General features: G+C 42.0%; 2 protein-coding genes and 1 long non-coding RNA gene across 12 annotated transcripts in view; 1 reads left to right on the forward strand and 2 right to left on the reverse strand.

Annotated features, from left to right (window-relative positions):
- Window positions 1-8,376, reverse strand: part of LOC137563286 (threonine--tRNA ligase 2, cytoplasmic) — a 63,371-nt gene extending 54,995 nt beyond the window's left edge. Inside the window, exon 1 of one of the 2 annotated variants that reach the window (XM_068275547.1) lies at window positions 7,894-8,376. In XM_068275547.1, coding sequence (XP_068131648.1) covers window positions 7,894-8,376 — 483 coding nt within the window. The remainder of the gene's footprint in view (window positions 1-7,893) is intronic. The other variant, XM_068275548.1, reaches the window with a different exon arrangement.
- Window positions 8,377-11,379: 3,003 nt separating this feature from the next.
- LOC137563291 (uncharacterized) overlaps window positions 11,380-23,955 on the reverse strand; it is a 145,866-nt gene continuing 133,290 nt past the window's right edge. The window contains exons 3-5 of the long non-coding RNA XR_011030310.1: window positions 18,996-19,448; window positions 17,677-17,783; window positions 11,380-11,598 (exon numbers count right to left, since the gene is read on the reverse strand). This is a non-coding gene — a long non-coding RNA (uncharacterized lncRNA). The remainder of the gene's footprint in view (window positions 11,599-17,676; window positions 17,784-18,995; window positions 19,449-23,955) is intronic.
- Window positions 19,018-23,955, forward strand: part of TJP1 (tight junction protein 1) — a 622,292-nt gene continuing 617,354 nt past the window's right edge. For all 9 annotated transcript variants that reach the window (XM_068275550.1, XM_068275551.1, XM_068275554.1 and 6 more), the window contains exon 1: window positions 19,018-19,456. In XM_068275550.1, the coding sequence (XP_068131651.1) occupies window positions 19,033-19,456 (424 nt within the window). In that variant the 5' untranslated portion in view covers window positions 19,018-19,032. The remainder of the gene's footprint in view (window positions 19,457-23,955) is intronic.

Genomic DNA, 23,955 nt, shown 5'->3' on the forward strand with positions numbered 1-23,955 from the left:
AGGTGTCATCAAGACATCTGAACTGTATACTTATTCTGAGGCAATGACTTAACATTTAATGAAACTCAATATGGATCACAACACATTTGAAAAGCAACCACACTGATAAGTGTGAATTATAGCCATTACCTTTGGAACGGAGCTGTATACCTCCTCCTACAGGATTTAGATGTTTTGTGCCTCCAACCTCCTGTTACCAAACTGAAGTCTTACAACTACTCGGCACCTACTTCCTGTGACTACAAGTCCCACCTCCTCATGTAGAAATGGTGTTTTCTGTAAAGTGGGCATTCTGGGAAATGTAGCCTGGCATCTATTAGACTGAATGCAGGTGTCACATGGTCACACACACGATTTATCTCCCTGCCAGTTGAATCTAGAAAGGAGAGGACGCAAGCTATAGTGCATTTGGCCCATGAAATGTGTATCCTGTCCACTGATTTGCTCTCACTCACGGTTTAAAAGTATTTGCCTTGTTCAATAATGAATTTATTTTAGCTGTAAGAAGCATTTAAGGCAGGCTTCACAAAATGTCTAGTCAACTAGGATATTTTAGAAAGAAGTCAGCAAATAATGTTTTGTTTCAAGCATATTTTGAGGCAAGAATCCCTGAAGATCAGGTATTCCTGCCCTTCCATTCCTTTTAGGAAGGTAGTAGTCGAAAATGCTCCCCAAAAACGTTTCCAATCAGTACAAATGAAAGTTAAGTGACCACGACTGCCTCCTGGCCTGTCAAAAGCAGTGGAGTTCTGTATCCAGGCTGAATGACACATCACATTGCCTTATGATTGAGGGCATGCTCCAGACTGCCAGGCCTTACCTCCTGATCCAGGACTGACAAAAAGCGGTAGACAGCTAAGCACATGACTTATCTTGGCTTAATTGAAAAAAAAGTCATTCGGGAGCATTTTTACTTATTGTGCTGTTGTTGCCTTATAATAAGGAGGGGTTTTCTTATGTTCAGGAATCTGTAGCCTGGCATGCTACTATTTCTCAGCTCATTGGTTTTGTTTCAAATGAATGCCATATCGTAAAAAAGGATCTGAAAAGGTATTGTTCAAGATACCAATTTTATTGCGCGTTACCTCACAATTTGTTTGTTTTATTCACAATTTCTTATTTAAAAATACGTATACCTCACATTTCTCAGATTTAACACAACCTTTGAGGAGATGTCTATAAGATGCTAAGAATTCTGGCTTGCATGAAAAATTTAAAGAGAATCCAAGGCGAAAAATATAAAAAAAAAACAGATACCTAAGCAGAGGGAAGCCTCTGGATCCTCCAGATGCTTCCCACGCTGTCCTCCGGTTCTCCACCACTGGCCGGGACCCTCCTCAGCCTCAGGGCTGCACTTCTCTTTTGGCACGAGCAAGGCCGTGCTGTACCTGTGCAAGCATGCCCATGGCTGTGCAGTACCCAGCTTAGTGCGCATGCACAGTCGTACGCACACAGGCGCCTGAAGAGGGGCGTGGCCCCAAGGTTTCTACAGACCGTGTCAGTAATCTTCGGGGGGTCTGTGCTCAGCGATGGTGGATCGTTGGAAGAGAGCGTGGAAAGCCTGTATAGGATCCAAAGGCTTACTTTTTAGGTAAGTATTACTTTTGATTCCCAAGGTTCATCTCGGGTACACTTTAACCACTTAATGACAAACGGACTTATAAAAACGTCCTGCTAGAGCCTCTTAATGGCTCCAGGACGTTTTTATAAGTCAGACAGTGCTGCTGCTGTGCGCATGTGCACGCTCCCGCGCGTGCACATGCATTCCCGTGCACGTGAAAATAGTGGGGGGAAAAAACGCCAAAGACAAAGATACACCTTTATTTCCAAATATAAATATTGTAACCATACTTTGTACTAGGGACATAATTAAAATCTTTTGATAACCAGGACAAATAGGCAGATAAAATGTGAGGGGTTTTATGCACAGTAGCAGTGTTTATATTAAAACTATAGGGGATGAAATTGGAGAAATAGTGTATTTTTTCATTTTTTTCCTTGTTTTTCTCTTTAAAATGCATAGAACATAAAGAAATTACTGAAAAAAATATCAACCCCAAAAAGCCCAATTGGTGGTGAAAAAAACAAGAGATAGATCATTTCATTGTGATTAGTAGTGTTTAAGCTATTGGCAAATGAAAGGGATAAGCACTGAAAGGTGAAAATCGCTCTTGTCCGTTAGGGTATAAACGCCTTTGGGATGAAGTGGTTAATGCAAATCGTATAAAGTTTTTAACTGGGACAATCAAAATCAACATTTGGTTGGGACATTCCAAAAGTAAAGCTTGCATTAAATTTGTATGCCAGTAAAATCAATAATATCTGAATGACTGTAAACATTGGTTCCAATTTATTCAGAAAACAAGGATGACCAAATATTATGCAGCATAGGAGCTTAGAGGTTAATGGTGTGTTTGTTTCAGTGCTGCAGCACCAATGCTGGAGACATTTTTGAGCAATTCCTCTGGAATCCATGACAAAGGTTTACAGTTGAGCTTGGTGTACAAGATTTCCCACAATTCTCATCTCCCCGGTTGTGTTTTAAATCACTGCTTAATCAGATATTTGCACATTTTCAGACACCTCAAACATGGTTTCTACAATTATGACAATGACCCATTCACTACACAGGAAAACAGAGTGCAACTTATATTTCTGAGGTACTCTTCCCTCCCACTCCCTGCCAGGGAGTTCATACAACACATAAAAATCATTTAGTGCAGCAATAGGTAAAATTAATATATACTGGAAAATACTGGATTACGTGGTTACACCCAAAATTTGTGCATGTATGTTTGTACAGTACTATAACAACAATAGAAGGAACTTTTATATGGAAACACTTCTGGGGCAAAGATAATGACATTACCGGTTTCATATCCTCTATGATGCTATGCGAATGAGCTCAACTAAAAAAGCAGAAGCACCCCACATTCATGTTTGAACTTTCCATAGCAAACTCACGTGACCGCATGTCTGAACATTTTAATACGTGCAATCGCCACCTTTGTAAAATCATAAGACTTTGTGACTATTGACTGTATGGGGGGGGATGGGGTTGGCTGTGCAAGGAGGGGCCAAAGTTTGCCTGGACAGGTGCATGTATTTATTGTATAGTGTGAACTGTACCAGATTTTAACCAACAGTTGAAGAAACTTTGAGCCATTTTCAGGCTAGGTCCACACTACGCTGGATTGGCAATGTGGACAGACCAATGCACAATCCCACTATTCCTGTCCACTATAGCTTTGTTATCCATTGTTGGCCATTGTAACAGACTGCAAGGGACATCACAGCAATCTCTGACATGTCCCTTTTCCATGCAGCATCCGTGTAAGTTTTGCAGGACTGGAGTTTGCGTTACACTACAGTAACAGAGACCATAGATACGTTTAAGACAGACATGTCTAAATAGATCCTAGTTTGGCCCTAGTGTGAACATAATCTACACTCAACAGCCTGCAAGTGTGGGGACAGGCTTCCATAAGTCTTAGTACATAAGGGGGTGTATGCACTGAACCGGGTTAAGCCGAATAGCATGTGTAAAGTCTTACCACACAACAAGTAGAGCAGTAGGTAATACATTACAATCAATGCACTCTTCTCTACTCATCGAGCGTAAGACTTAGCGCACGTAATTCTGCTTAAAGGAATCATCAGCCTTTGTAAGCCCCCCCGATCTACTTACCCGTGGATTCCTCCAGCTTCCCAGCGACATGTCCTACGATGCAGCTCTGCTCGCAGCCCACGGCCCAGTAGTTCTGCACCTGCGCAGTACACCGCAGGCAACATGGCTTGACGCGGGCAACATGATTGACAGTGATGCTTGCGCAGGCGCAGTACGAGGACGACTCTGAGGTCGACCTCAGTACCGACGGGAACACCGGGCCACAGGCTGCGAGCGGAGCTGCATCGTGGGACATGTCGCCGGGAAGGAGCTGGAGGAAGCCACTGGTAAGTAGATCGGGGGTGGGGGGGACTTACAAAGGCTGATGATTCCGTTAATGCAGTTTAGTGCTTACACCCCAATATTCTATCAATACAGAATGCAAGCTATAGCTGAAATTTAAATAACAATAAGAACAATCCACAATACTCAAGCTTTTCCATCAACAGATGCCTACCAATACTATATTGGGTTTATTCAGTCAGAAAGTGTGCAGAATAACAATACTGTACTAAATGAACTCCTGCAAAACTGGGTGGAGGTCTCACAGCAGTCAGAGCAAGGACTCTGCACCATACTACAGTGTCTAGTGGACTACTGTACTTCCCCTTTTCAAAAAAGTGAACTTGTTATACCCTCACACATTATGAACTAAGGCCAAATTAATGACAGACACAAACGATTACTGTCTGCAACAGATTAAGGCTCCCTGCACACTGCAAATCCGTTTTCCGATTCCGTTTCCGATTTTCAATCCCGATTTTCCCTGAATACATTCAACAGAAAAATGGATCAAAAAATGAAGCATGCAGTAAAGATTAAAAATCGGAATCGGATGTAAAAAACGTTTAAAAAGCGGGATCAGATTCAGTTAGCCTAAGGCTCCCTGCACGCGATTCCGATTCCGCTTTTTAATCGGTTTTTACATCCGATTCCTATTTTTAATCTTTACTGTATGCTGCATTTTTTGATCTGTTTTTCTGTTGACTGTATTCAGGGAAAATCGGAATTGAAAATCGGAAACGGAATCGGAAAACGGATTTGCAGTGTGCAGGGAGCCTTAAAGAGGAGCTTTAACCAAGGATTGAACTTCCAATCAGTAGCCGATACCCCCTTTCCCACAAGAAATCTTTACCTTTTCTCAAATAGATCATCAGGGGTGTCTGCATGGCTGATATTGTCGTGAAACCCCTCGCACAGTGTGATATCATGACCGTGGTCCTGATAGTTTGCTGTCTGTGAACCCCATTGCACTGTGGGACATAATTTTTTTTTTCAACTGCCAAGCAAGCAATTTCTCCCTATGTGAATAGAACTCTGAGTAACGAACATTCCCCAGAGCTACACAGAATGTAAATAAGGGAGAGGAAAATTTTTACAGTGGGCAAACCCTGACTAAATCTATAAATTATGTTATTTTCTCTAGAGTTCCTCTTTCAGTTCATTGCATTCAGAGCGGAAGCCTCAGCGTGGATATAGGTAATGATAACTCTGTGCCAATTGCTTATCAGTAACTCCCTGTCTCTAGCAATGGCTGGGTGCCTGGATATGAAACATCCAGCTGCCCCAACAAGCACCTGTTCTGTCACTTATTTGGGTTGGGTGGATCACATGTGGGTGTATGGCCAATGTATGTTGAATAAATCCCAATTTTTATTTATTTATTTTACCTCTGTTACTACTACTGTGAGGAAACATATGTCTCAAAAAAAAAAAAAAACCACATGAGGAAAGTATGGAAAACTGTTCACAGTGAAATAAAATTAATAACAAAACAGAAAATGAATTAAGAACAATGAGTGAAAGTCTTTTTCAGAATGGATCTCATGAATGAGAGGAGTGCCTGTGATATGCTTGTCTGAAGAAATGTGCTGTAAAGGCTTGTAGATTCCATGAGTATTTGATGTCACAAGAAAGAGAGTTCCAGAGAATATGAGAAGCACAAGAGAAATCATGAGGGCGTAAATCAGAAGTGATGATCAGAGAGGAAGAGGAAGAGAGTAGGAAGTCATTCCACTATGGGTAACACCTAGGGATTAGGGAGAAGAGGTGAGGAAGGATGCAGGACATATGTGAAAGCACAGTACTGTATATAACCAATGTGTGCGAGAAGGCAGTGTGTACACACATACAAAGGAATAGAAAACTTAGGCTCTTTAATACTGATTTTACTATTGACATTTTAACATTCTATTACATTTTAACATTCTCACGGCATTTGCTTTAATAGGAGCCACTTCTAAAACACGGTTATAGTCATAATCCAAACAAAAGCCCTGATTTGTTTTGTGAAATGTACTGCAAGCTGCACTGTCAGCAGGAAACAGACAAACCACATAAACATTTCCCAAAATACACCGGTCACTAGTTTTACTCACCCAAGCAGATGGACATTTCACAAAATATACCTGCCACTAGTTTTACTCACCCAAATTAGGGACATGGTCCCTGAAAAGACAACAATATGGAAGCAGCCATCTATGTCCTAACAAAATGAAATAGTATGACTATCATGCTGATATTGACTTTACTGAAGTCAAAACCCCACCTGGAACAAGCATGCAGCCAGTGGAGTAATCACCAGCAGTGGAACCCCTCCCCATGCATTCTATGCAGAATACTGTGCTACCAGTGCATAGTATGGTTCAGGAAATTGACCACACCTTGACCCTAAAGAGGTGCTCCCCTTTTGTCTTAAAGAACCCTGTCATAAATTTATACAAGTAAAATTAGTGACAAGCAAATGTTAAACTGCTCAAAATTCATATGCGCTGTAGATGAACAGTGTTGTAGTTTACATTTTCTAGTAAAAATGTTTACTGCAAACTAATAAATAAATGGCAGTATAGTTAGCTCCATACATGATGAGTGTCTGGTGGTCATGTAATACTGCTCAGGCCTTGAGGGTTCTCAGAAGGCTGGCTGTGGTCTCCTCACAGTGACCCATAACCACCCACACAGCTTTCTAGAAGGGGTCATAGAGTATGCTGGTTTCATCCTCCCAATCTTTTTCAGAGTAGAGTAGAGTAGTAATACATTTTGCACTAGAGTACTTTAGGGTACTCAACAGGAAACCTCATAGGGAAATCCTGTTCAGGACAAATTGTGTATGATAATTTTTCCCCTGGTACCCCTTCGGAAAGTGTATATCTAAAGTGATTGAGTGGACAGCACCCTCTCGAACTGCTAGGTTTCTAGTAGGTTGTAGCAAACCCCACCCACACTATTTGGCCAATCACAGCACTTTGTGCAGTAAGAGGATGCTGTGATTGGAGAACTATTCCCTATGAGATTTCCAGCTGGGTCCCCTAAAGTAGATTAGCGCCAACTATTCATCAGATACTGTGACTATCAGATTTTAGTGGTGCAAGATTTTAAATAGGTACGTGGCTGCTGCAACATGCATCTTATTATGACAATTGTATATTCTAGCAGCCACCTTGTTTTCCAGTAGCACTCGAGAATCGCACTTTGCTGATCGCTGGTAATCCGCAAAGCGCTGCTGCACAAGTAATCCTATGGTATTACTCTCACTGCAGCAATTGCGGCGCGATTTGCAAATATCGCCGATCACAAAAGCACTACATGCAGCATTTTCCCAGTGATTGTGTTACGATTCTCATTTACTGGAATGGGAATCGCAATTGCCAAAAAATCGTGAAATAACACAAAGTCGCAATCACTAGGCGATCACGGTTTTGCGTTCCCAAGTGTGAAGGGGTCCTTAGGCTCAGAATCACTAGATGCACTCTCACCGGGGTGAAAGGAGTGATTCATGCAACGTGACTTTTGGTGTTTGTGAAGGAACGCCTGTGTTTGCTGAACAAAAAGGCCTGAGGAGCCTTATGGCACAAGTGGATAGAACACTGCCCCAAGCACATGGTAAATGTACACTTTCTGCAGGTGTGAGCCAGTCATTACAGATACCACTTTAACTTTGATTTATAATAAATATGTAAGCTGGAGAAAACCATCTTGGTAGAAGGGAGCAGTTTACTACAAATAAATTGAGAAAAGTGAAATATCAATATTTATCACTACTCTCAACACCAGAGAACAAAGAGACACACTGGTGTCATTCTATCTATAGAAGAATCAGTGTATCTTTTCCCAGCTCTAAACTGTTAAAAAAAAAGTGTCAATCAGTGTGATGGGTGTAGCCTCTGATTGCTAAAACCAGGATTATGAGCCAGAGCCAGATGATGATGGTATGACAGCAGGCTCACCTCCTCTGTGTCCCCACACACGCCGCCATGCTGCTGGAGACTCTTCCCCTCCCCCTGTGGCCCGGCTGTGGCTGCACTGCTGTCCGCTGAGTGGCTCTCCGGCCCTTCTATGGCCTGCTCATCCTTCAGGCTGCTATGCAGATGGGCTAATTGGTACTTGAGCTTGTCGTTCTCGGCCCGCAGCTCCACCAGTGTGGGACTCGGGTCTACCTCTATGGTGCCCTGGGTGCCGAGCTCCAGGAGGCGGCCGATCTCATCGCTCAGCCAGCGAATTTCACTCTCCTGAGTGCTGAGCCGATCTGCTATCTGGGAAGCCATGATCCAATGTGCACAGAGGGACGGTGACAGCTGCGGGCCGCACCTTACATGGAAGGCATCCCCGTCCTCCCTGTAGTAGTGTGACAGCTCCTTGCTTTCTCTCCTCGGGCCCCTAGGTGGCGCTGCCTTTGCCTTCAGCAAAGTGGATAATAAAGGAAAACACATTTACATTTCACTATTGTTGAAAAAATATAATAACAAACTCACTTCAGCTCAAATGTATATAAGGATTCATGGCAATTCTTCTAAGTTTTCCCAACATAAACTTTCAGGTGGGATTCAATGTCAAAGCCTGCAGGGATTTTCAACAAATGATACGGGCCTGTTCAGACTATGCGCGTTCCTAGACGTTTTCAGGGAACGTGTCTGGGTACCAAAAACGCATAGGAACGGCTCCTAATGCTTTTGAATGGGCTAGTTCACATGTATGCGTCTGAGACGCATACGTTTCTCATCCGCATTGCTGCACGCAGTTCTGTGCGTTACGCATAGAAACGGACGCAATGAAAGTCTATGGACGCGTATCAAAAACGCGTACTATTGCGTTCTTAGCGTCCGTTTTCCTCTGCGGTTCCCATAATTATTTTTTTTCCCATGGGTCACGTGTGTGTGCAAAACGCAATAGAATACGCATTAGAACGCAAGAAAAACGCATGCGTTTTTCAACTTGCGTTTCTTTGATTTTAAACGCATTCTTCATACGCAGATAGTCTGAACAGGCCCTGACTTTGTATGGCGAGGAATATGGAGGCTACTGCGTTTATCTCCTTAGGGTAGGAACACATTCGGCAAAAATACTAGCATTGCGGAAAACGCACATAATGCAAGTCAATGGGCCCCATGAAAAAACGCATATGTTTGTGTTCTGCAATGTGCGTTTGTGTTCTGCAAAACGCTGGTCTTGCTGAATATTAAAACGCACATAATGCAAGTCAATGGTGACGCAGAGGAATTATGTTGAGGGTAGGAAAACACTAGGCAGAATCGCATATACGTTTTACACTATTTGCTATGGAAAACGCATGTGCGATTCTGCCTAGTGTGTTGCTGGGTGGACACATGGCTGTGTGTTTTCTGTCATGTGCATTTTTGTATTTGTAGTGCTTTTTTTGTGCTTTTGCTTTTTTCCGCATATGTTTTCTGGCATTTTGCATGCGTTTTTTACGTGCTTGCGGTTCTCATATACAAACCACATATGCGTTTTTGTATGCATGTTTCTATTGCGTTTTATGCAAATCACTAGGAAGACAACAGGAAGCAGAAATACATCAGAAAACAATATAAAAAAACGCATATAAAAACGCATTACATTCTGCCACCATTGACTTTCATTATATGCGTTTATGAGTTTTTGAAAATTATGCAACAAAACCAGCGTTTTTAAAAACGCATACAAAATGCATATGTGTTTTTATAGGCGTTGTTTGATGTGGCTCATTGACTACCATTGCAGGCAAGAATGCTGCATTTTCCGCAACGCTAGCATTTCTGCTGAGTGTGTTCCTAGCCTCAGTGCATTTTTTGTATTCTTTCTTTTTATGCTGTAAAAAAAAAGTTTGATGATGTATTTCCGCTTCCTGTTGACCTCCTAGTGATTTGCATAAGAAGCATAAAAAATGCATATGTAATTTATATATGCAAACCGCAAACGCATTAAAACGCACGCAAATGGCAAGAAAAACACATGTGCGGAACAAAAACACAAACGCACTGAAAATGCACAAACGCATATGCAGCAAAACGCTACCTTTCCCACACTGCCTAGTGTGTTCCTACCCTCAAACAATGCCAATTGATTCTGTGGAATATCTGTTTGTTATCCTCAATTTTTACAGACAAATGCAATAACTTAATAAGCCACATCGGTCGTACTTTGCGGCAAAAATCTATTGCAATTTGTCATTTTGCTATTATATTATATCATGTTTTTAAGACTCTAAAGATCCTTATAGCAATAACTGCACATTTTATAAGAACTACTGTTTACTTTATAAAGATTTGTATGGTACAGTAATGACTGCACAGAAATTGTTGCACACTTTATGATGGATTTTATGCTAGCTCTGAGCATAATTGTTTATTTTAAAAGGCACGAGATTTGACATGAGGAAGTGGTTTTGACTGTGAAAAGCATTGTGCGAAAAGATAAAAAAACGTGTGATTGCAAACGGAGCAGAAACTGCCACGAATCCGCAGAGTTCCCCCGCAGGCGAATAGTGCGGGGAAACTCTGACATAGGGCGCAATGGTAACGCCGGCCAAATCGCTACCGCTAGCGATTCGGCCAGCTTTTCCAACCCGAAACGGCGTGGGAGGCTGCGGATCCCACAGCTGTGCATGGCACGGCTGATGGGATTCGTCTGCTTTCCCCGCAGACCCGGAAGAGCCGAAGCGCGTCTCGCAGACGCGCGCTGCTCAAGTGGAATCGCGCCCTCATACTATTGCATTTTGTTAGGACATAGATGGCTGCTTCCATATTGTTGTCTTTTCAGGGACCATGTCCCTGATTTGGGTGAGTAAAACTAGTTACAGGTATATCATAGCTCCCAACTGTCGCTCTCTTGGAGGGACAGTCCCTCTTTGGGCCGCTCAAGTGGAAACGCGCCCTCAAGGTAGGATTTACTCCATAGCCCATATGCAAATCACTTTTTCTCCTGAGTTTTTAATTCAATTTAAATTAACTTTTTAGCACTTTGCAATGAAAAAAAAAGTACCAAAAATAGGTGAAAATGTATTGTCAAAATTATTTTGAGTATTTGTTTGCTTGCTGGGGGTGTAAAAGGCATTTTATTGACAAGTTATGAATATATCACCCAGGAGAAAACTCAGGTGAAAAAGTGAATTGCATATGGGCCCATATCTTCTCGGTACACACGATAGTCAGTCCCTGGGCCTAAATTACCATAAGGCACTGTAGGCACGTGCCTACAGGCGTCTGATGATGGGAAGGCGGCTCATTCCTCTCCCCGAGCGTCTTTTTCTCCTTATGCAGAGTCCTTATGGATTACTCACCCGGCTCTTGGCATTGCACTGATAAGATCTCCCTTTAGTCAGGGGAACCTCTAGCTACTTCATACTGAGGCTCCACTAGCTACTTAATGCTAAAGGGCACCTGTAGGTACATAATATTGAGAGTACTTCTGGCTACCTAACATTAAGGGCACCTGTAGCTATCTATGACGAGGAAGGGAAGTCAGAGAGAAGTGACAGCTGGGCCAGTCAGCACACTTGCGGTGCAGATCGGTGGGGGTTTGTAGGTTTATGGTGGGAAAAGTCTAAGGTGCAGGACATCTGTGCCTATAGGCTCCTGTGGCGTAAATCTGGGCCTGGTCAATCCATACAGTCAGCTTTTGGTAATATACTGTATATATTTTTGGAGAGTTTACACCTGAAATACAGAAACAAAACTTTAATGAGTTGAAACTGTAGCAAGACTTTTATTATCATTAACCACTTTGTCCTCCTTGACGTATAAAAACGTCAAGGAGGACAGGCGCGCTCCCGCGCGCTCCCGCGGCCGATCGCGCGCGTGCACGTGCACTCCCGGCCGTGGAGTCGGTAGCCACGGAATCAATTTATCGGGCTACGGAGCCCGATCATTGATTCCTCTCCCCCGCTGAAAAAGCGACAGCTTCTCTCGGAAGCTTCGCTCTTTCTGAAGCTGTGTCCCTCTAAGCGTACATTGTATGCTTAGAGTGACGTCATGTAAAAAAAATCGAGATTGCCATCTTGTGGCCAAAAAGTAAAACTACAAGTAAATTCCCAAAAACATTACAATACACCAATATTTCCACTTTAACACTTTTATATCCCACCCTCCCAAAAATGCCCACATAAAATGTTTAATAAAAAAAAACAAAAAAACATTACTATAAAAAAAAAAAACATAAATATTTACCTAAGGGTCTAAACTTTTTAAATATCTATGTAAAGATGAAATATTTCTCTCTATTTTTTTTTTTATAAGCTTGTAAATAGTGATGTATGCAAAACGGAAAAAATGCTCTTTTATTTCCAAATAAAATATTGTCGCGATACATTGTGATAGGGACATAATTTAAATGGTGAAATAACCGTGACAAATGGGCAATAACAATACGTGGGTTTTAATTATGGAGGCATGTATTATTTTAAAACTATAATGGCCGAAAACTGACAAATAATGAATTTTTTCATTTTTTTTTCTTATTCTTCCTGTTAAAATGCATTTACAGTAAAGTGGCTCTTAGCAAAATGTACCCCCCAAAGAAAGCCTAATTGGTGGCGGAAAAAACAAGATATAGATCAGTTCATTGTGATAAGTAGTGATAAAGTTATAGGCTAATGAATGGGAGGTGAACATTGCTCGGATGCATAAGCTGAAAACGACTGAGATATTAAGTGGTTAATACAGCAAATTATAATAACAATCATTATGTGTCATTCACTGGTTAATGTGAGATTGGAGCAAATCCCCCACACAACTTATCACACCTTTTTTCCGCCACTTTTTTTTTTTATCACTTTTGAGAACATTTGTATTTTCAACAATCTTTTCTTCAGTGAAAAGAGATTTGCTGTTACAAACCTCTCTACAGCTTTAACAATATTTTTATTATGATTAATTTATAAAGCGCCAACATATTCTGTGGCGCTGTACAGAGTAAGAAACAAACATGGGTTACATAATACAGACAATGGTGTACACAAAATATAGATGTTGGTACATACAGTGGCTTGCAAAAGTATTCGGCCCCCTTGAAGTTTTCCACATTTTGTCACATTACTGCCACAAACATGTATCAACTTTATTGGAATTCCATGTGAAAGACCAATACAAAGTGGTGTACACGTGAGAAGTGGAACGAAAATCATACATGATTTCAAACATTTTTTACAAATCAATAACTGCAAAGTGGGGTGTGCGTAATTATTCAGCCCCCTGAGTCAATAGTCAATTTGTAGAACCACCTTTTGCTGCAATTACAGCTGCCAGTCTTTTAGGGTATGTCTCTACCAGCTTTGCACATCTAGAGACTGAAATCCTTGCCCATTCTTCTCTGCAAAACAGCTCCAGCTCAGTCAGATTAGATGGACAGCGTTTGTAAACAGCAATTTTCAGATCTTGCCACAGATTCTCGATTGGATTTAGATCTGGACTTTGACTGGGCCATTCTAACACATGGATATGTTTTGTTTTAAATCATTCCATTGTTGCCCTGGCTTTATGTTTAGGGCCGTTGTCCTGCTGGAAGGTGAACCTCCGCCCCAGTCTCAAGTCTTTTGCAAACTCCAAGAGGTTTTCTTCCAAGATTGCCCTGTATTTGGCTCCATCCATCTTCCCATCAACTCTGACTAGCTTCCCTGTCCCTGCTGAAGAGAAGCACCTCCAGAGCATGATGCTGCCACCACCATATTTGACAGTCGGGATGGTGTGTTCAGAGTGATGTGCAGTGTTAGTTTACCGCCACACATAGAGTTTTGCATTGTGGCCAAAAAGTTCCATTTTGATCTCATCTGACCAGAGCACCTTCTTCCAAATGGTTGCTGTGTCCCCCACATGGCTTGTGGCAAACTGCAAACGGGATTTCTTTTGCTTTTCTGTTAACAATGACTTTCTTCTTACCACTCTTCCATAAAGGCCAACTTTGTGCAGTGCACGACTAATAGTTGTCCTATAGACAGATTCCCCCACCTGAGCTGTAGATCTCTGCAGCTCGTCCAGAGTCACCATGGGCCTCTTGACTGCATTTCTGATCAGCGCTCTCCTTGTTCGGCCTGTGAGTTTAGGTGGATGGCCTTGTCTTGGTAGGTTTACAGTTGTGCCATACTCCTTCCATTTCTGAATGATCGCTTGAACAGTGCTCCGTGGGACGTTCAAGGCTTTGGAAATCTTTTTGTAGCCTAAGCCTGCTTTACATTTCTCAATAACTTTATCCCTGACCTGTCTGGTGTGTTCTTTGGACTTTACGGTGTTGTTGCTCCCAAGATTCTCTTAGACAACCTCTGTGGCCGTCACAGAGCAGCTGTATTTGTACTGACATTAGATTACACACAGGTGCACTCTATTTAGTCATTAGCACTCATCAGGCAATGTCTATGGGCAACTGACTGCACTCAGGCCAAAGGGGGCTGAATAATTACGCACACCCCACTTTGCAGTTATTGATTTGTAAAAAATGTTTGGAATCATGTATGATTTTCATTCCACTTCTCACGTGTACACCACTTTGTGTTGGTCTTTCACGTAGAATTCCAATAAAATGTTTGTGGCAGTAATGTGACAAAATGTGGAAAACTTCAAGGGGGCCGAATACTTTTGCAAGCCACTGTAATACAGAATTGCTAGACATAGTAATTACAGTGACAAATATAACATAATAAGCAAAATGTATAGCAAATGCCAAGACACAAAAGGGGGAGAGAGCCCTGCCCTTGCGAGCTTACAATCTAAGGAAATAACAAATATGAACAAAAACTAATGTCTAAAAAGTTTTTTTTTCAGTATTCAAAACAAACAAGAAATGGATTCTGAGAAAATGTGTCAGTTTCTAACTTAGTCCTTTTGCAAGGGTATAGTAATAGCTACAGCAGCAGCAGCAATGGCTATTGCTACACCCTTGCAGCTGCTATGGTGCACTTGGAGCTGTAGGTGGCCGAGGTTGCCCTTAATTTGCTCAGTGCCTTTATAATTTATTTTTTGTGCATTCCTCCCCCTTTGACTACTAGTCACTCATCCTGAAATTGAACCATTGGATCTCAGGGAGAAAGTTTGAGAGATATTGGTTTTCCAATAATGCATTGAAGATAGAAGCTGCCAAAAGCAGCTTATCTGTAGGTTCTGAATTATGTGTCGTGGGTGGACTAAGTACTCATCTAAGTGTCAATATGCTATATTCACCATACATTGTATGCTACTCTACATTGTCATGTCCATTCATTAACAGATAAAGGGAGAAGAAAGTCATCATGGTCAAGAGTGACCAGGGTGGGAACCCTTCAAAATTTCTTTGTGGGACCTCATGAGTTTCATTTATGCCTGTTGTGTCTGCTGCCCAAATAGTGTATGAATGGAAATGCTATGGATCTTAGAGGTTGTTGGGAGTCTTTTATATGTTGCCTTTTACTTCACTAAGGCTGCTTTCACAGTGGGACGTTACAGGCGCACGTTAAAGCAGTCTGTAACGCAGCCCAAGTTACAGTAATGTAGAATCAATGGGCTGTTCACAGTGCCCACGTTGTGTTACATTGTAACGCTGCACGTTCTATGAAAGTGCAGCATGCTGTGCGTTATATGCAGTTTTAACCGCGTTAGACTGTTTGCACATGCTCAGTAATGTTGTTTTATTGTTTTTTTGTGTGCAGGAGAGGAGGAGGGGAGAGTCCGCTATTTTGCCTAGCCACATGGCTAATTAATATTCACTGCACTGCAATGCCGGTTCTCTGCCTGCTAGCAATGATTCATATGAATCATTCTCTGCCTGCTAGCAATGATTCATATGAATCATTTTCTGCCTGCTAGCAATGATTCATATGAATCATTCTCGGTTCTCTGCCTGCTAGCAATGATTCATATGAATCATTGCCGGTTCTATCGAACGAAAACAGTGCACCAAGAGCCACATAACGCGGCTCTATGTAGCGTCCACCTTTAGCACCACCATGCGTTGCGTTAGGGGAACGTTATGCGACCTTAACGTCCCCTGCAACGCAACGTCCCACTGTGTAAAAGCCCTAAGTGTGGGTTGACTGCTGAATTTTGGTTGTGTTTAGTGTTCATTATTTCATGTATTAGTCATGTAGGCAACAGCCATAGCCATTGGCAGCCCTGTGCAGCAGGGCCAAAAATATGACCACTTCACATTTGCACATGTATCTCTAAAATAATTTTTAGGCACTACAAAACATAGATTATTGTTCCTTTTTGCCTGAAATTCTACTTAAACAATACCTAATAAAACCTTAATCTAATTTTCCATGATTGTCTATTATTTCAGCACACAATAAGAACCTGTACACAGTGAAAATCGCCATCACGATTGCAAATGTGGTGTGATCGCACAATTGCAATGTGATTGGGCAGGTTTTCATGGTGCAATTGTAATGTGTTTGCATTTTTCGCTAAGGAAAAAAAAGCACTTGAAGAATATTAAAATAGTACAATTGCATAACACCACGTTTGCTATGGAAATTTGTTGCACTTCCATTTATAAAACTGAATGACAGCAGTGTGAAAAGAACACCAATCATGGTGCCTTTGCGATCGTCAGAAGCATGCACTTTGAAAATCAAATCGAAGTCCTTGTATTGCACGTGCATTTCATGTGAACGGGTCCTGATAGTCAGCTTTCCTAGAAGGTGACGACAACTGGTTTGTACAATTGTCATAGGCAGCCAGTATATAAATGATAACTTACATAAGGATTCCATAGCTACTGTACTTACAGGGAATACCATCATGACTGACCGGTTGCAAAATGGCCAGATGGCACTCCCAATTTAAGAAAAACTGCAGATGTTCCTTAGACCTGACAGCTGTCATGTAAGAGGTGAAATAACATATGCAATATCCTTGCTGACGGATTACTAATGGCAGAATAATTAGACTGGGATTGTAATAATCTCTATTGTTAATCCCGTTTCATTAAGGAGAACCATTCCAAGGATTTGTAGAACTAGGAAAACAGATTTTAGAAGATGTGCATTTACTTAAACACCCCTGCTGTGCTGCAGCCACTCGAGTGGGAAATATTACGCTGGCGGCAAGCCCACAATGCAATCATCAATTTTATTAATTACTTTCTTATTGATTGGCATTGAACGGCGTTCAAGATAAAAAATGCCCCTATGTAAAGGCAACTTAAATCTTTAATGGTATTTTAAACCAGTGCTTACATCTATTGTTTTTCTGTATGCCTTCCTCTTTTCTCTATACTGTAACTAATCAGTTGACAGTTCTACACAGTGAAAGTGATCGTGTTTGAGAACAAAATGTATGCCTAGGTCTTATCATACAAGAAAATAAAGGTTAAAGTGTACCTGAGGAGGTTTTAGATGTAAAAATGGGACTCAGAGGCGTGTTCCCATCTGAAGGTTATTCCTCTGTGTGCCCTCCTCGTAGCTTTTGGTCCCCCCTGCGCCCTGTTAGCCCCCCAGAAATTAATGGGGAAAGGGCGTCCCTTCCAGGAGAGGTACTTCTGCGTAATTCCCCTTCAGGTGACATGCTTTTCTTCAGTTTGAAGAATGGCTTAGGTTCTTCTTAAAGTTAAATAAACCCAAAACTGAGGTAAGCTACAGCCAATTACGCTCTTCAGATGATGTTTTGTAGTTTCACCTTTTCTGCTGCACAGTAGCAGGAGCAGCGCATCTATAGGGGCCAACTGAGCATTTACTCAGGGCTGATGGGCCTACAGTTCTCTCCCCCCCCCCCCCCAAGTTAATAGTTGTTGTGTTTCACAGCAGAGTAATCACAATAAAGCATTCTCACCTGGCTGGCATGCCCCTCCTCCTTTCAACATATTTCCATCTCCTTCCCCATGGCTTCTCTGTCCTAGTGACCTGGTGGCATGTTGCGTGAGTACATACAGTACATGCCTGAAGGGAATAGAGAAGAGGCATCAGTTGGGATGGAAAAAGAAGCACACTAACGAAAGGAAGGAGCGCGCTTGCCCGACAGGTGAGTTCACTCTGCAGCAAGTGCTCTGCAGCAAAATAGGCACCTGGAGGGAAATACCTAACACTATCTGGAGGAGGGGAACGACACATGCCAAAGTTGCTACCTACAGGTTTAGGGATCATAGGAGCCTTTAAAAAAGTGTAATTGTTGGCTTAAATTAAAAAAATCAATTCTTTATTTTTATCTGGTAAACCAGTAATAAGGATGCTAACCAGGCAATCCAAAAGTGAAAATCACTATTACTTATCTTGTTGATAAATGATCATTGCCCAGTTTACCTGACTCTTATCTGGTACACACAAAATTTGGTACACAAAAAGGAAGTTGCAGGGCATGCTGGGTTGTCCTTTCTTGCTTCTATACTTTCCCTCAGTCTTAACTAATGCAGCCTGATAGGCTGAAACCTCTTTCCCTCCTGTATTCCCCTCCCACACCTCTGTTCCTCTCTGATTGGCCAATATTTCTCATGCTGAGACAGTGCACTTTCTATAGTGAAGGGCAGAGGGGAGTTAAGGGAGGAAATGACATCAGGTTTGGCTTCAACATAGCCACAGTTAAAATGGTAAATGCTAAGAAGGGTTTTCTCTTTTTTTACTGTAGAAAAATCACTAAAATCTAAATGTGGACAGTGCAATATATATGTTATGTAAGTAGAGGAAGTATTTATCTATCGTACTTATATATGTGGATTTTTATTCTGAGATAGTATGGCTGACAGCTCGTCTTTAATGCCGCTATCATAGGGGAGGGGCCGCCTAATGCTGCATTTGTTGTGCAGTAAAAGTACTTAAACCCCGGTACTCTTGGCTATATTAAAACTCCATTGTCTGTTAAGCATATATACATCTGAATTCCAGCTTCATTATCATGTTGGTGTGTTGACAGCATTTGTATATATGTTAAGCATAACCCAAATATACAGTATATTTTTCTTAAGTAATACATCTTGCACAGTACAGTAAACAGGTATATCCCCGAGTACCTGTCATGTTGTTTGGGATATATTGGGAATTGTAAAGGGCTTATTATTGTCTGTCAAGTAATCCTCTTAAGCAACTGCACTCTGTCAACCAGTGTGCTTCCTAGTCTAAGGAGGGCCTACACTCTGGCAGAAGAATTAAATTAATTACAAGAGCAGAATGTAGTTGCGCTCCTTGCGTTCTCATTATGTGCATATTACACCACGAGGACGAGTCCTGTCTGGAACATGCAGCCCTGGAATTCCAGATCTTCTGCTACAAACTCAAGATGCTGGGCAGATCGGCCAAGTGTTGCTTTCACAATATAGCACGGCCGCTGAGAAGAGAGAAAGATGATGCAAAGAAGTGGCCCTCAGTCATACTGAACAATCAGAGGGAGAAGATACTTGCAGAGCTCAATGTGACTAAAGTTCTGTCATACCTCGTTTATGAAAAGGTCTTCTCTGTGGAGGAATATAAAGAAGTCCTCTCTTACGAGAGCAACAAGAAGAGAGCAGAGATTTTCCTGGATAAACTTGCTGTGAAAGGTCCCAGTGCATTCTGTGCTTTTTGTTCCCTTTTGGAGGAGATTTCACCACATTTACTTTCGGGATTCCTTCCAGACTGTAAAGGTAAGCAGTAAAAATGCAATGCAATGTGTTAAGCTCAGAATACACGGCTCGATTTTCGCGCTCAATTTCGCGCCCGATCGTTTTTCGCACTTGATTATGCAGGCGATTTTCTTATCTTCTATTCGTTTTTCTTTTCCCATTGTACCCTATGGAAAATCGAGCGCAGAATCGATCGGGCGGGAGATCGGACATGTCAGAAATTATCAATCGAGCCATCTAAATGGCTCAAAATCGAGCCGTGTATTCCCAGTATAACAAATGAGTTAATTCTAGGTCACAGTTAGGTTCCCTGCACACTGCATGAGATTCCAATTGCGATTTTTAATCGGTTTTTACATCCTATTCCGATTTTTAATCGTTACTGCATGCAGCGTTTTTTCCTCAGTTTTTCTGTTGATTGTATTCAGGGAAAATCGGAATTGCAAATCGGAATTGGAAAACGGATTTGCAGCGCGCAGGGAGCCTCAAAGAGAAACTCCAACCAAGAATTGAACTTTATCCCAATCAGTAGCTGATACCCCCTTTTACATGAGAAATCTATTCCTTTTCACAAACAGACCATCAGGGGGCTCTGTATGACTGATATTGTGGTAAAACTACTCCCACAAGAAGCTCTGAGTACCAAGGTAATTCTGACAGTTTCCTGTCTGTGAACCCTGTTACATTGTGGGAAATAGCTGTTTACAGCTGTTTACATCACTTGCCAGCAGTAAAAATGTCACCGTGTAATAAATGTCAGAATATAAATCAAGGATTTAAAAGATTTTACAATGGGCAAACACTAACTAAATCATTTATACATAATTATTGTAAAAATGAAGAACTTTTTTGATTACATTATTTTCACTGGAGTTCCTCTTTAAATGTTATGCATCTTCAACAATCAATGAATTGCTACAACGTATTTACAGCGTTGCATTTTTTTAACTGGAGACAATGTTGCTGTTGAGTTGCTTGTGTGTAGTAGAACTCAAAAAGTGATCAGTTTGATCAGGTGATATTTTTGGAAGCTTCCACTAACAGTGCCCTGCTGAACTTTGACAGGTCCTCAACATTAAATGATGCTCTGCCCTTGGGCTTGGCCTATTTGACCTTTCCCCTCTCATTGTTTGACTTCCAAGCTGGGAGATCCAGTTGAATCTGAGGAACTGCTGAGGCCCAATAGAGCCCAATTATTACCAGCCCTCAGTTCAACACTGCCATAGTATGCAGCTTTCCCATCACTTAAATATGGAGTGATCCACTACAGGAGCCAGTGAGCAATCAGAATTTATCTTTGACTGCTGAAACTAATTTGATCAGTCATCTAAGAAGCCAGCTTACCTGAAATGTGTAAATACTTACCGTAATTATTCCACATGTGAAATACACCACCATCATAAAAGATGCACAGTCAGCAACAATTTTGGAACAAGGCGTACATTGTCAGAGTCAGTTCATTGCAAGACAGTGAAAAGCTCTGACAGATGGATTATTATTATTATTCATTAATAATTATATAGCAACGGCATCTTCTGCAGCGCTGTACAGAATATATTGTCTTTCACGTAATTGTCCCCCTCAGAGGGGCTCACAATCTAATCCCTACCATAGTCATATGTCCATGTATGTATCATGTAGTGCAGTGGTTCCCAACCCATGTGCCGCGACACATACATGTGTCGCGGCAGCTTCGGGTATGTGTCAAGGCTCTCTCGGAGGGGAGCAGCGCAGTGGAGGGAGAGCTGTGGGCAGCGGCGGAGAAGGGGGCCATCTCAACCCTTCTCTCACCTTAGGGTGCTCTGCCTCCCTCGCTCTCCCCTCCGATATTAAGTGTGGCGGCGCTTGGCAGCGGGCGGGACTTACCTTCCGTGTCGCTCCAAGCACCGGCCGGAAGTTCTGGTTCTGCAGCCGCTGCTCTGGTCTGGATCAGGCCAGAGTAGTGGCAAATCATCCCGCGCCGGCGACGAGACCAGACAGAGACACGGAAGGTACGTTCCGCCCCTCTGCCAGCCACCGCACTTCGTTCCGGAGGAGAGAGCGTGGGAGGGAGAGCACCCTGAGGTGCCGCTCTCCTTCCCTCGCTCTCTCCTCCTGGGGGGGGAGGGGAGGCACCTGGCTACATATACTGGGCACATATATCCCTGGCTACATCTACTGGGCACATATACATCTGGCTACATATACTGGGGACATATACCGTGGACATATACACCTGCCTACATATACTGGGGACATATACTCCTGACTACATATACTGGGCACATATACACCCTGGCTACATATACTGGGGACATATACCCCTGCCTACATATACTGGGCATATATACCCCTGCCTACATATACTGGGCACATATACCCCTGGCTACCTATACTGGGGACATATACCGGGGACATATACACCTGCCTACATATACTGGGGACATATACCCCTGGCTACATATACTGGGCACATATACCCCTGGCTAAACATACTGGTCATATATACCTCTGGCTACATATACTGGGCACATATACCCCTGGCTACATATACTGGGCACATATACTGGGCACATATACCCCTGGCTACATGTACTGGGCACATATACCCCTGGCTACATATACTGGGCACATATATCACTGGCTACATATACTGGGGACAACTGGCTGTTTGTCATTATGTGCATTTACTGGTGAAAAGCTGTCTCTTATTATGTGCATTTACTGGTGAAAATAGGTCTCTTATGTGCATTTACTGGTGAAAAGCTGCCTCTTATGTGCATTTACTGGTGAAAAGCTGTCTCTTATAATGTGCATTTACTGGTGAAAAGCTGTCTCTTATTATGTGCATTTACTGGGGAAACGCTGTCTCTCATTATGTGCATTTACTGGTGAAAGGCTGTCTGTCATTACCTGCATTTACTGGTGAAACGCTATCTCTTATGTGCATTTAGTGGGGAAACGCTGTCTCTCATTACATGCATTTAGTCTACGTGTCACGGAGATCTGAACGTTTGGTTTGATGTGTCACGACTCCAAAAAGGTTGGGAACCACTGATGTAGTGTATTGTATCGTAGTCTAGGACCTATTTAAGGGGAAGCCAATGAACTTATCTGTTTGTTTTTGGGACTTGGGAAGAAACTGGAGTGTCCGGAGGAAACCCACGCAGACACGGGGAGAACATATAAACTCCATGCAGATAGCGCCCTGGTGTGGACCCAGGGCTGCAAGGCGAGACTGCTAACCACTATGCCACCATGCTGCCTATGGATCTACATCGTCTTGAAACTGTGACGGTGTGTTCAACATGATGGTGTTTCACACTGTGAACATGGTATAGTGTTCCCCAACCCTGTCCTCAAGGCCCACCAACAGTGCATGTTTTGTGGAAATCCACAGAGGTAGTTCATCAGCTCTACTGAGACACTAACTATTACCAAACTGCCCATCCTCCCCCCCCCCCCCCCCCCCCTCTCCGGTGCATGTTTGTGGTTTTCTGCAAAACATGTACTGTTGGTGGGCCTTGAGGACAGGGTTAGGGAACTCTGGTAAACTACAGGTGACTACATTGGAAGTTTTTTGACTACTTTCTGAACTGGTCTGACTAGTCAGCGCCGAAAACAGTTTTTATTTGCAGTGTGTCTAATCAGTAAGTGCTCTGTAAAGGTGTCCATTGATGGTACATTACTTTCCCCAGATGCGATCATTGAGTCAGAGTTTTCCACTAAAAATGAACAGAAAACTACACAGTATGTGGTGATGATTGAATTGAAATTATTTTATGGTTATTTAGAGTATAGAATTTTGTTGATTTTTCAATTGTATCTGAAGAGAGAAGGTTCTATATTCAATCCAATTATGGGAACAATCGATAATTACCTTATATACCGGAATTGGGAAAAAATCCTTTATATTTTATTTAGGCACCATTTAGACAAATGCTACAAACTGCGTTTTGCTTGTAATGTCTAAAGTTCATGCATCTAAGTAGAGGACGGTTGCTTGTATTTTGAGGTCAAATGATCTTAACAGAAACACATATTAATGCATTTAATACAAATAAAGTACTACACAGAAACTCACAAATAAAGCAAAAATATAATAAAGATTCAACATAAAACACTCTCCATCTTCTATTAAGTGGCTATGTGCTCAGAAAAGCCATTTTCATGAAAACATGTCTTCCGACAAAATATGATCATCTCTCTGCAAACAATAATTTCCTACCATTAAGGGATTTTTTTTACCCCTTTAATCTGTTTAAAATAATCCCACTTCACCTGGCTTGTGCTTACAATTAAATAGCATCTTTGCAAAGATGTGCCAGATCAAATAATTTATCCCACCCAATAAGGCAATTACAGCAAGTGATCAAACCTTGTCAATACATTGGCACAAGGGGCATCTTTCAGATAATGGTGAGAATCTTCCCCATTAATTACCTTTGCAAATAGCATCCAGGCATAAGGACTTTTCTAAGTGCTAAGACTTCCTCCTAGGATGCAGGAAATGTGTATACCTAAAAGTAACAACTGACAGT

The sequence above is a fragment of the Hyperolius riggenbachi genome, chromosome 3 (assembly GCF_040937935.1).
Source record: "Hyperolius riggenbachi isolate aHypRig1 chromosome 3, aHypRig1.pri, whole genome shotgun sequence".
Classification (NCBI taxonomy): Eukaryota; Metazoa; Chordata; class Amphibia; order Anura; family Hyperoliidae; genus Hyperolius; species Hyperolius riggenbachi.